Genomic DNA, 12,617 nt, shown 5'->3' with positions numbered 1-12,617 from the left:
ATGAAGCGGCTGCTGATGAGAGCTCCGCACAGCCCCCCCTCCGAGCCTGGGCACTGCGAGCTCTGGGGCACCGCAGCCCTGCATGGCACAGCAAATGGGGCTGGGGACACCGCGGGACCCCCTGAGCCCCCCGCATCCATCACAGCCCCCGGAGCCGCGAGCAGCCTCCACAGGTTGGCCAAGGGAGCTGATCCGCTTCCTCTCCAGACCCCAATGATCGCCCCACGTTGTGCGAAGCCGCGATCGACACCAGCACAAAACAACCCCGACGGACCCACAGAGGCGGCACCCGACGGGGCTTCCCTGCAAGTTCCAACCTCCCCTTGATTTCAGAGGGCAGAACGGAGCCGCTCAGCCCTGCCGAAGCACAGAGCGCACGGAGCTGCTGCACCCAATAACGCCTTTTCTCCCAGCCCCCCCCAGCATTTCAGCAGCTCCCACCACCAGCAGCAGAGCACAGGGCAGCTGCCAACCCCCTTATATCCCCCCATATCCCCCCATATCCCCCCACGTCTCACCTCGATCAGGAAGTCTCCCGTGCGGAGCCCGGCCCGCCACGCAACGCCCTCCACGTCCACGGACTCCAGGTACTGCAGCGCGGGGAAGGCCGGCGTCGGGGTGAACTCCTCGATTGGGGTTTCAGCTGCAAAAGACGGACAGAGATTGAGGCGCTGCGCTGGGAAATGGGGAGAGGGTCTGGGATGGGGGAGAAGCTCCGTGGATCGGGCTGTGTGCACAGAACACCTTGGATACACGCAGGAAACGCAGCTACCGCCAAGCGGCTGCGGCTCAGACCCTCAGCTGACCCCGGAGTCCCTCGGAATGAGGAGAGCTCGGAGGAACCCGCTGCCAGGAGGTCCCCAAAGCCACCCCACATCCCGGCACCGCGTGTGCAATGGGGACCACATCTGTGCTGCAGGAGTGGAGCTCACTCACTCGCTGCTGTGTGGCTGCAGAGATGCGTCCCGGTGCCACGCCGTGACCACGCGTGTCTCCACGTGTGACACTGCACTACGGGCCCCTCACCGACGGACACCCGCATCAGCCCAGCAGCCGCTGGTTTAATCTCATTCCCAGCTGTTAAACCTGCCCTGCCCCACAGCAACGGCTCTTCCCAGGACCAGGAGGGCACTGATGCTGCTCCCCGGCCCACCCTGCGCTGCTGCCCACCCGGGGGAGCATCCAGCCCAGCTGGGAGCAGAGAGGAGCTGCACGATGTGATGTGTGAGGGGATGGAGGAGCAGGGCTGCTTTGCCACGAGGCTGCTGAAGGCGTTGAGCAGCACCAGCTGCATTGAGAAGTGATGCACCTGGGCATCTCTGAGCCCCACAGCAGAACCGAGGGTCTGCCGGGCTTTGTGGCTCTCCAATGTCCTGCCTGGGGTTGGGGCTGTGTGTTGTGATAGAGCTGCCTTCGCGCCGGGGTTCAGCCAGATGCACAGCCAGATTTGCCTCCCCAGGGCTGCACAATGAGCAGCACCGCGAGGGGATGCAGGAGGAGCTCCAGATCCCTTTCCTAACCCTAATCCCATAACACAGATGGGATCTCCTCACAGCCTGCCCCATGGGCAAGGAAAAGGCAGAAGGTGTCTTTGCAAAGCATTTCATGCTGCTGTGGCACAGCACTGTGTGGGCAGAACCAGCAGAGCACCCAGCCCTCCATCCACATCACTGCTGTCCCAGGGGATGGGGCTGCATCCATCCGCAGGGAATGGGATGGGACGGGAGGGGATGGGCTGATGGTGCTGGGAGGGTCAGGGTGGAGATGGGGACCAAGCTGTGCTCCAAAGAGCGGTCAGCACTGCACAGCTGCCCAGGGCAGGGGGGAGTCCCCATCCCTGGGGGTGTTGGGTGAGCACAGGGATGGGGCACTGGGGGACGTGGGCAGTGGGATGGGCTGGGGTTGGATGGCGGATCTCAGAGCTCTTCTCCAACCTTCAATAGTCCCTGAGTGAGGGTAAAGCTGGCCAAGGTGGGGAAGAAGTGGGATGGTGGGGACAGAAGGGCCCAGAGCAGAGTATGGGAGTCTCACACCGACACAGCCCCAGCACAACCAGCAGCTCTGGAACCCTCAGCCTGCACCTAAATTCCCTCTTGGGACTTTTAGGAGGAAGTTTTTCACCCAGAGGGTGGTGACGCACTGAACAGGTTGCCCAAGGAGGCTGTGGATGCCCCATCCCATTTGCAGGCATTCAAGGCCAGGCTGCATGTGGCTCTGGGCAGCCTGGGCTGCTGGTTGGTGACCCTGCACACAGCAGGGGGTTGGATGGGATGAGCATTGGGGTCCTTTGCAGCCCAGGCCGTGCTGTGGTTCTGTGACCCTTCCCAACTTCCCCAGCACTCAGCTCAGCTCCTCGGATCACTGCTCACCAATGAGTTCCCCCAACAACATGAGCTCACCGGGCCCACAGATCTGACCTGCTGCAGAACTGGGCCCACAGCCCCACAAGAACATAATGAGATTAAGGGCAGAACAACCTCATGCACAACACAATGCATCAGCTCCACACACAGCACTGCCCTCCTGCTGTACACACACCGTGACCGTGACACAGAGCCATGGGGGCTGGAAGGGACCCCAGGAGATCACTGAGCCCAACCTCTGCTAAAGCGGTTCCCTACCATAGGTCACAACGGGCTGTAGGGCCATAAAGATTCACAGGGCCATGAGGAGCTGTAGGGTCTCAAGGAGCTGTAGGGTCACGAAGGGCTGTAGGGTCATGAAGAGCTATAGGGCCATGGGGGGCTGTAGGGCCATCAGGAATTGTAGGGCCATGAGGGGCTGTAGGGCTACAAGGGGCTGTAAGGCCACAAGGGGCTGTAGGGCCATGGGGGGCTGTAGGGCCACGGGGGGCTGTAGGGTCATGAGGGGCTGTAAGGCCATGAGGAGCTGTAGGGCCATGAGGAGCTGTAGGGTCATGAGGAGCTGTAGGGTCATGAGGGGCTGTAGGGCCATGGGGGGCTGTAGGACCGTGAGGGGCTGTATGGCCACGAGGAGCTGTAGAGTCACCATGTGTTTTCCCCCTCAGCCTCCTCTGCCCTGGGCCAAATGAACCCAGGGCCCTCAGCTGCCCCTCACACCCCCTGCCCTCAGACCCCTCCCCATCTCCACAGTGTCCTTTGGATGCTCCTTACCAGCTTTATGCCCTCACCTCGTGGCACCCAACCCACACCCGGTGCTCAGAGCACAGTGGGACGACCCCTCCCCTGACCCCATGGCCGGCTTCACCCCATGGCACTGCTGGCCCCTTTGGCTCCAGGACACACTGCAGCCTCAGAACCAACTCACCATCACCATCAGAGTCCCCAGACCCCATCCCTGGGGCTGCTCTCATCCCCTGGTGTGTGCATACAGCAGGGCTGCCCCATCCCAAGCACGGAGCCTGGCTCTTTCTGCTATCCTCTCTCCCATTTCCTGGCCCTACCTTTTCCCACCCTGGTTTCCCCCCAGATGAACCATCTGCCCCTCACTCGTTTCTTCCCATTCATCCCAATATTGCTTCACCTGAGCTCAATCTCAGCATTTCCAATATTGCTACCCAGACAACTCTGGCCTCACCCTGCAGCCCCGACAGGGTATTAATGGGTGACCCCAAAAGGTCTCCACTGTTATCTGTGAAATTTGGCCATTTCATGGAATAGCTGAGGCTGGAAACGACCTCTGGGATCCCCCATCCAACCCCAGCCCATCCCACTGCCCACGTCCCCCAGTGCCCCATCCCTGTGCTCACCCAACACCCCCAGGGATGGGGACTCCCCCCTGCCCTGGGCAGCTGTGCAGTGCTGACCGCTCTTTGGAGCACAGCTTGGTCCCCATCTCCACCCTGACCCTCCCAGCACCGTCAGCCCATCCCCTCCCGTCCCATCGCCATTCCCTGCGGATGGAGACCAACCCCTCCTTCACTCCATCCTCCTTTCAGGAGGGCACAGAGCGCTCAGCTCTCCCTGAGCCCCTCTGCCCCACGCTGCCCCATCCCCTCCCTCAGTGCTCCCCATAGCACTGAGCTGCAGACCCTTAAACGCCAATGAACCCAACCTCCCCCCACCCCGATCTCTGCTCATTGACACCCGCCATGTCCTGCAGCCTCTCAGATCCCACCCAGCACCTTTCAGGTCCCATCCCATTAACTTCACCTCACTGAAGCTCTCCTCATCTCTCACTTCCCAGAGCCCAGCACCAACCAGCGCCATGCACAGCGCTCAGAGCAGCCTGAATCCTCAGCAATGGAGATGCCCAAATGTTCCTTCCTGGTGCTGGACCTGGGATGGCTCCCAGCAGCCCAGTGCAGACCCAGCCGGGTCCCCCACCCCCCACCTCCCAATGGGAGCCAGCAGCACAGTGCTTGGGCAGGAGTGTGTGCTGCAGGGGGGGCTTCATCTCTATGGACCCACACAGGAAGGAGATGGATGTTAAGGATGCTCCTCCTGTCCATCCAGCAAGGGCAAAACTGAATCACAAGGTTGGGAATTAAGTAATAATTTCATAAGGGAGCTTAGAAATGGGAGGGGGAATGGCTGATTGTGAGGGTGGGCAGTGATGGGACAAGGGGGAATGGTTTGAAACTGAGACAGGGGAGGTTCAGGTTGGATCTTAGGAGGAAGTTTTTCCCCCCGAGGGTGGTGACGTACTGGAACATGTTGCCCAAGGAGGCTGTGGGTGCCCCATCCCTGCAGCCATTCAAGGCCAGGCAAACTGTTGGGGTCCCAGCCACTTCTCTGCAAGCACAGAATGGAAAACCACAGCGTGGGCTGGGTCTGAAGGGACCTCCAGGATCTCCAAGCTCCAGCCCCCTGCTGCATGCAGGGCCACCAACCTCCAACACATGGAGCACGTCCATGTGGAGGAGAGGAGCTGCAGAGGAGCATCCCACGGCTCCCAGGACTTTAAGTGTCTCAGGTTAATGCACAGGAGCTGCCACTGCAGTGTTACCAGGCACAGGCCGCGCTGGTTGGATGGGATCTCCATAATGAAGCCATGCCCCTTAACAACACAGATGCTGTCTGAAGTGCTTCAGATACACCCTCCAGTCTCACCCCGTGCTCACCCCAAGGGTCACCAAGTGCCACAACGCTCCCCCTCTGCACAAAAGCCAGCAGGGAGCTCTTCCCATTCCCCTTCCAGCACCGCCAGACCCCATTGCACTGAGCTGTGCACTGAGGTTCTGCTGCTGGGCCCACAGGGCAGGAAAGGAAACCAAACCTGCCCCATAAGTGGCTGCGGGTGGAGCAGTGCAGCGTTGGGTGGTGGGAGCCCTGAGCTCACCCTGAGCTTTGTCTCACCATCAGATCTGCACGCAGCGGGATGAGAACACACAGCTGATGCTGGACACCAAACTGGGACCTTTCAGCACAGGCCAACAAGAAGCAGGAGTTTGTGATGGGGGCGGCTGTGAAATGCTGGATGCCATCAGCTGTGGGGCTGGGATGGTGCTGACTGTGTCCTGCTGCGTCCCACAGAGGGATGGACTGACCTCATCTGGGTGTCAGATGCAGATGGGATGGGATGGGATAAGATGGGATTGGAAGAGATAGGGTGGGAATGGACAGGATGGGATTGGATAAGATGGGATGGGATGAGACTGCATAAGAAGGGACTGGAAGAGATGGGATGGGAATGGACGGCTTAAGATGAGATGGGATTGGATAAGATAGGATGGGATGGGATCAGATTGCATGAGACAGGATTGAAAGAGATGGGATGGGAATGGATGGGACGAGATGGGATGGGATGGAACTGGATGAGATTGAATGGGATTGCATAAGAAGGGATGGGAAGAGATGGGACAAGAAGGTATGGGATAGGATGGGAAGGGATGGGTTAAAGCAGGATGGAATTGGATGGGATGAGAAGGGGTTGGATAAGATGGGATGGGAAGAGATGGGACAGGATGGGACAGGGTGGGATGGGATTGGATAGGATGGATTGGATGAAACAGGATGGAATGAGAAGAGATGGAACAGGATGAGATGAGATGGGATTGGATGGGATGGGATAGGAGAGGATGGGGCAGGATGGGATGGAACAGGATGGAATGAGAAGAGATGGAACAGGATGAGATGGGATGGGATGGGATGGGATGGGATGGGATGGGATGGGATGGGAGGGGATGGGGCAGGATGGGATGGGAGGGGAGGGGGTGGCTCCCCAGACCCGGGCTTCAACACACCTATGGGCAATCCCAGGCTCCCGTGCTGTGCAGGGCTCTCCCCACCCTCTGCAGCACTGAGTGCGGCTCCTCCAGGGATCGCCCGGCTGTGCCTCACTTCACTGCTCCTTCCCCTGCAGGGGCTCCGCTGCCTTCGCTCCCTCCCTTCTCCCATCATAGAGAGACACCGCAGCTCCGTTACCCCAATGAAGGGTGAGCAGCACACGGGGCTGGGACGGAGGATCATTGTGTCATAAACCCAAAGGGTTGGGGGATGTGGGGTGACCCCACTCAGTCCCACTGTGAACTCTCCAGCTCTGCCCATCCCGCTGCCCACCTTCCCTCTGTTCCTGGCACAGAATTAAGACACAGAGCCAGAGAGAATAAACCAGGCAGAAACAGGAGGAAATGTGCCCCATGTCTGCCCTAACCTCACTGCTGCCAGTCGGAGCCGGCAGGGAAATGGATGCCATTTTGAGCACTGAAGTTTCACTCCGTGTTGCATGGAGTGGAGCGAGCAGCACACGGACACGTCTGGCACACATATGTAGGGCACACACACATGTATGGCACACTCATGTATGGGCACACACACGTAGGGCACACACACACGTAGGGGACACACAGGGATGGGGGCTGCGTTGTGGAGGAGCCCCGCACACCCAGACCCCCGCACACCCACCGGCACCGTTGGTGCTCGGGCAGCACAAAGGCAGCTCCGGAGCCCCGGCAGCGTCACCCCCCGCAGCTCTCAGCCGCAGGGGATGCCGTCCCCCCCCGTTGCCCCACACGGACGGGGCAGGTCCCACACCACGGTGCCGGCCCTTGCAGCCCCCCAGGCTCCCCCGATCCTTCACCCGGAGGGAGCCGCCCCTCGCTGCAGGGCTGAGCACATCCAACTGCTCACGTTCCCGTCAGACCCGGAGGGATTCCTTCCATTGGAGCCAAAACGCTCCGTGCTTCGGGAGCCGCCACTGCAGGGGCAGCACCCCTACCCCCCGAGCAGCGCTGGGGCTGAGCACCCCCCACCTCCCACCCCCTCCATCCCCTCCATCCCCCCCCGAGGGATCCCCACCGCTCGCAGCCACGGAAACTTCACGCGTAAAAAAGCCACGACCGCAACGGCACGATGGGCACGATGGGCACAATGGGCACAATGGGCACGATGGGCATGATGGGCATGATGGGCACGATGGGCACAATGGGCATGATGGGCACGATGGGCACGATGGGCGCGATGGGCACGATGGGCACGATGGGCACAATGGGTGCGATGGGCACGATGGGCACGATGGGTGCGATGGGCACGATGGGCACGGCGGACTCCCCCGCCGTGTTCAGCCCTCGTGCAACACACGGCTCCGATCGCGGGGGCACCCACAGCCCCACAGCGCTGCCCCACGGCCGCCCCCGAGCCCACATCCCTCATCCCTCATCCTTCATCCTTCATCCCTCATCCCTCATCCCTCATCCCTCATCCCTCATCCCGCATCCCTCATCTCTCATCCCTCATCCCACATCCTTCATCCCTCATCCCACATCCTTCATCCCTCATCCCTCATCCCACATCCCTCATCCCGCAGCCCCCTCCTCACCTTTGGCCCCGCGCAACACAAACCCGAATCCCTCATGCTCCCTCTTCTGCAGCACCGCCGTCTTCTCCTCGATGATGTAGTCGCTGGGCAGGAAAGAGCACAAGAGAATGACGCTGGGGTTAGATCTCAGCACCATGCTGCCGGCCGGCGGGGGGCTTCGTGCCGGCTGCGGGGAGCCCTGCTCTGCCCACGGAGCGTCTCATCGCAGCGGAGCGGGGCAGCGGCCGCTCCCTCCCTCCCTCTCCCGCAGTCGGAGCACAACGTTGGCGGCGGGCGGGGGGCTCCGGGCTCCCCGCGGTCACCTGCGGGCGCATGCGGGGGGCTGCGATCCCCCCCCCACCCCCACAACGGGCTGCCCGGTGCCCTCGGCCGGGAGATGGGGAGCGAGGTGCGAGGGGAGGTGGGAGGGGGGAGGGATGGAGGGAGGGGGGGGGGGGGGCGTGGGCGATGCTCCGTGCGGAGAGCCGGGATGTGAGACAAAGGGAGGGGGCTCCTCGGTGAGCTCCGGGAGGGGGAGCGGCGGAGTTTATATCCTCATCCCGGTGCTCCCATCTTCCCTTCGAGCCCCCCCCGGCGTTGCTAAGGAACCGTCTGTCATTGGGAACGGGGAGGGGGGTGGGGGGGGGCGATGCATTGTCCCATTTTCACAAAGGGAAAGCTCTTTGTGAACCTAAAGGAAAAACCCGGTGATGGGGGATGGGGGGGGGGTGGGTCGGGGTCATCCCCATCCCGAGCACCCCATGTTGGGGGGGGGCAATGGGGGGAGTGCAGCCCTGCAGCCCCCTCCCCACACAGCCCTGCAGCCCCCTCCCCACACAGCCCTGCAGCCCCCTCCCCACACAGCCCTGCAGGGGCAGCCCTGACCCACACCCGTGGGTCACGCTACTGAGCTGCGCACACACATGTGCAAACCCCGACCCACACACGCGTGTGTCAGCCCCAATTCACTCAGCGGGCACCAGCCCCGACCTGCGGACATGGGCCACCTCTGATCTGCACACAAGGGCATTTCACTCTGCACAATAATTCCGGGCATTTTAGGCGTTCTGCATTAAAAAACACAAAGGCCATTTGGAAAACTGGCCACACAATGTCAAGCAACAACACACCGGGTGTGGAGGAGCCCCAATAGAGTCACACAATCAGCTCTGGGGCAATGGCTGTCACACAGCCCCCCCACCCCGTCATGTTTACAACACAACGCATGGCCTTCCACAGCAGCACCTGCAGGGTCCTTAAAGATCACAGAACCATGGAATGGATGGGTTGGGAGGGTCCTTAAAGATGATAGAACCATAGAATGGATGGGTTGGGAGGGTCCTTAAAGGTCACAGAACTGTAGAATGCTTGGGTTGGGAGGTTGGGAGGGTCCTTGTAGGTCACAGAACCACGGAATGGATGGGCTGGGAGGGTCCTTAAAGATGATAGAACCATAGAATGGATGGGTTGGGAGGTTGGGAGGGTCCTAATAGGTCACAGACCCATAGAATGGTTGGGTTAGAAGGGTCCTTATAGGTCACAGAACCACGGAATGGATGGGTTGGGAGGGTCCTTAGAGATCACAGAACCATAGAATGGATGGGTTGGGAGGTTGGGAGGGTCCTTAAAGATCACGGAATCATGGAATCCCAGAATGGTTGGGCTGGAAGGGACCCAGAGCCCCCCCAGCTCCACCCCTGTCATGGTCTGGGTGCCCCCCACCAGATCAGGTCCCAGGGCCCCATCCTTGGCTTCAGGCCCCTGCAGGGATGGTCCCACATCCTCCTCTCCTCCTTGAGCCATCACTGAACAGCCCCAGCACACCCCACATGCAGGGCAGTATCCCTGCTTTTCCACAGCACCCATGAAGCTCTGTGGTAGATCCTCACCCTGCACCAGCCCTCCAAGCCTGAAACAAACATCTCTGCACAAAATGGGGGTTTTCATTTCACCGAGCAGCGGGTTCAGTACCCACCTCATCCAGCTGGGATTATTCTGCCCATGAGAACCATAGAAATCCAAGATAAAACCCCACGGCTCAAACCCTTCCCATCAATCTCCATTGTTGTTCTACCCAGATGACGAACCCGCAGGCGCTCAGGTTCAATGGGCTGCAGGAAAACCTGCAGCGCTTCAAGCAGAGCCACACCAAGCACTGCTGGAGATGGACCTCATACACAAAGGGGAGTCAAAGCTGCTCATTATTGTTAATTAATTGTAGGGGAGACAGCTGGGGTGGCACCGACTGCGCCGCTGGAGCTCCGGGGGCAGACACAGCAGCAGGAGCAGCATTAGTGCGACCAGAGAATGGAGATGGTGCCCAACAAGTAACATCAGGGACTCCTTCTAGTCCAAATAAACGGGAAGATAAATTCCAGCTGAAGCAAAATAAGCAGCAGCTTGGAGGGTTGCTGAAGCTCTCACAAAAAGCAAGGGGAGCACAACGACTGCAAGGCGGGTGAGGAGCCGGCCTGGCACCACTGGGTGGATGTGAAGAGTGGGACTGAAGGGGGTCTGCCCTGGGGTCAATGAGGCTCAATGCACACACACAGTCACAGAACAGCTCAGGTGAAAAAGACCCCCCAGGTCCCAAATCCAACCCCAAGTCATTCCCACCGTGTCTACTACAACCACATCCCCATGGCCACATCCACACGCTGCATTTGGGCCTGTTTGGTGCTGGAGAAACGGCCTGAGAAACCCAGGAGGAGGAAGGCAGAGAGTGGGGACAGCAGGGATGGAGCAGGGCTGGCAGGATGGCACAGGCAGCCCCAGGGCTCTGAGCAGCAGCATCACACCACGCAGATAGAAGAGGGATGAGCAGAACGGCAGCCAAACCCCGGCCAAAAACCTTCTTCCCCTCCCTGCAGCACAAGGTGGGAGCCACGCAGCGGGACGTGGGCTGCAGAAAGCAGCACCTACGGGTGCTGGGCTGCCTTCAGACTCAATGGAGCTGCTGGGTGAAGTCAATGGGGCTGATTCACCCCGCGCTGAAACGACCTCCCACACTTTGTCAGGTGAACGGCAGCGCTGGCTGCGGGGCTGCACACAGCTGCACTGCTCCCACGGACACACAGCGGGGATGGGAGCAACGTCCTGCGGGAGGAGGAGGAGGAGGAGGAGGAGGAGGAGATGCTGCACGGCTCCAGGGCACCAGGGAGGACATCTGGGAGGTCAGGAGGCCACGTGTTTGCATTGCAGTGACCTCAGAGGGGCTGCAATGCGGTGGGGTCGGGCTCTTGCGGGCTCTTCTCTCTCCTTACAAGCGATGGGATGAGGAAATGGCCCCAGGTTGTGCCTGGGGAGGCTCAGGTTGACATAGGAAGCTGCCCAGGAGGCAGCTGAGTCCCACCCCAACATGTGGATGTGGTACATGGGACATGGGGGGTGGGTCAGCAGAGCTGGGTTGATCCTGATGACCCTCTGGTCTTGACCAACCTGCACCATTCCATGATACTGAGGGCCCAGCCAACAGGGCTGAGGGCAGAGCTGGTCCCATGGACTCACTTGGTCGTTCCCACTTAGAAATGCTCCAAAGGTGCCACAGGTTTCCAGCAGTTACGGGGCGCAGGAATGGGCTGCGGTGGTGGCTGGTTGTTCATGGGCAGCTCCACCATGGACTCTGCTCAAGAACAACCTGAGTTCAGATGTGTGGGATGGAGCTGGAAGGTGGGAAGGTGGGAAGGTGGAAGGTGGGAAGGTGGAAGGTGGGAAGATGGAAGGTGGGAAGGTGGGAAGGTGGGAAGGTGGGAAGATGGGAAGGTGGGAAGGTGGGATGGTGGGAAGGTGGGTAGGTGGGAAGGTGGGATGGTGGGAAGGTGGGAAGGTGGAAGGTGGAAGGTGGGAAGGTGGGAAGATGGAAGGTGGGAAGATGGAAGGTGGGAAGGTGGGAAGATGGGAAGGTGGGAAGGTGGGAAGGTGGGAAGGTGGGAAGGTGGGAAGGTGGGATGGTGGGAAGGTGGGAAGGTGGGAAGGTGGGATGGTGGGAAGATGGGAAGGTGGGAAGGTGGGATGGTGGGAAGGTGGGAAGGTGGGAAGATGGGAAGGTGGGAAGATGGGAAGGTGGGAAGGTGGGAAGATGGGAAGGTGGGAAGGTGGGAAGGTGGGAAGATGGGAAGGTGGAAAGGTGGGAAGGTGGGAAGGTGGGAAGGTGGGAAGGTGGGAAGGTGGGAAGGTGGGAAGGTGGGAAGGTGGGATGGTGGGAAGGTGGGAAGGTGGGAAGATGGGAAGGTGGGAAGGTGGGATGGTGGGAAGGTGGGAAGGTGGGAAGATGGGAAGGTGGGAAGGTGGGATGGTGGGAAGATGGGAAGGTGGGAAGGTGGGAAGGTGGGAAGGTGGGAAGGTGGGAAGATGGGAAGGTGGGAAGGTGGGAAGGTGGGAAGGTGGGAAGGTGGGAAGGTGGGAAGGTGGGAAGGTGGGAAGATGGGAAGGTGGGAAGGTGGGAAGGTGGGAAGGTGGGAAGGTGGGAAGGTGGGAAGATGGGAAGGTGGGAAGGTGGGAAGGTGGGAAGGTGGGAAGGTGGGAAGATGGGAAGGTGGGAAGGTGGGATGGTGGGAAGGTGGGAAGGTGGGAAGGTGGGAAGATGGGAAGGTGGGAAGATGGGAAGGTGGGAAGATGGAAAGGTGGGAAGATGGGAAGGTGGGAAGGTGGGAAGATGGGAAGGTGGGAAGGTGGGAAGGTGGGAAGGTGGGATGGTGGGATGGTGGGAAGGTGGGAAGGTGGAAGGTGGAAGGTGGGAAGGTGGGATGGTGGGAAGGTGGGAAGGTGGGAAGGTGGGAAGATGGGAAGGTGGGAAGGTGGGAAGGTGGGAAGGTGGGATGGTGGGAAGGTGGGAAGATGGGAAGGTGGGATGGTGGGAAGGTGGGAAGGTGGGAAGATGGTCCTTTCCCAGCAAAGCT

The 12,617-nt window shown here is 60.3% G+C and overlaps 1 protein-coding gene across 14 annotated transcripts in view; it reads right to left on the bottom strand.

The window, feature by feature from the left end:
* Positions 1 to 12,617, bottom strand: part of SHANK3 (SH3 and multiple ankyrin repeat domains 3) — a 284,023-nt gene that overhangs the window by 55,436 nt on the left and 215,970 nt on the right. For all 14 annotated transcript variants that reach the window (XR_014941032.1, XM_085533171.1, XM_085533169.1 and 11 more), the window contains 2 exons: positions 7,741 to 7,823; positions 519 to 643 (listed from right to left, as the gene is read on the bottom strand). Coding sequence is in view for 13 of the 14 variants with exons in the window: in XM_085533171.1 (XP_085389297.1) it covers positions 519 to 643; positions 7,741 to 7,823 (208 nt within the window). In the remaining variant the exon portion in view is untranslated. The remainder of the gene's footprint in view (positions 1 to 518; positions 644 to 7,740; positions 7,824 to 12,617) is intronic.

Source organism: Coturnix japonica, unplaced genomic scaffold (assembly GCF_054131305.1).
Source record: "Coturnix japonica strain WE unplaced genomic scaffold, WE-NBRP24 Scf055, whole genome shotgun sequence".
Lineage (NCBI taxonomy): Eukaryota > Metazoa > Chordata > Aves > Galliformes > Phasianidae > Coturnix > Coturnix japonica.
The sequence above is the reverse complement of the archived record's forward strand: the minus strand, read 5'-3'. Positions and strand labels throughout refer to the sequence as shown.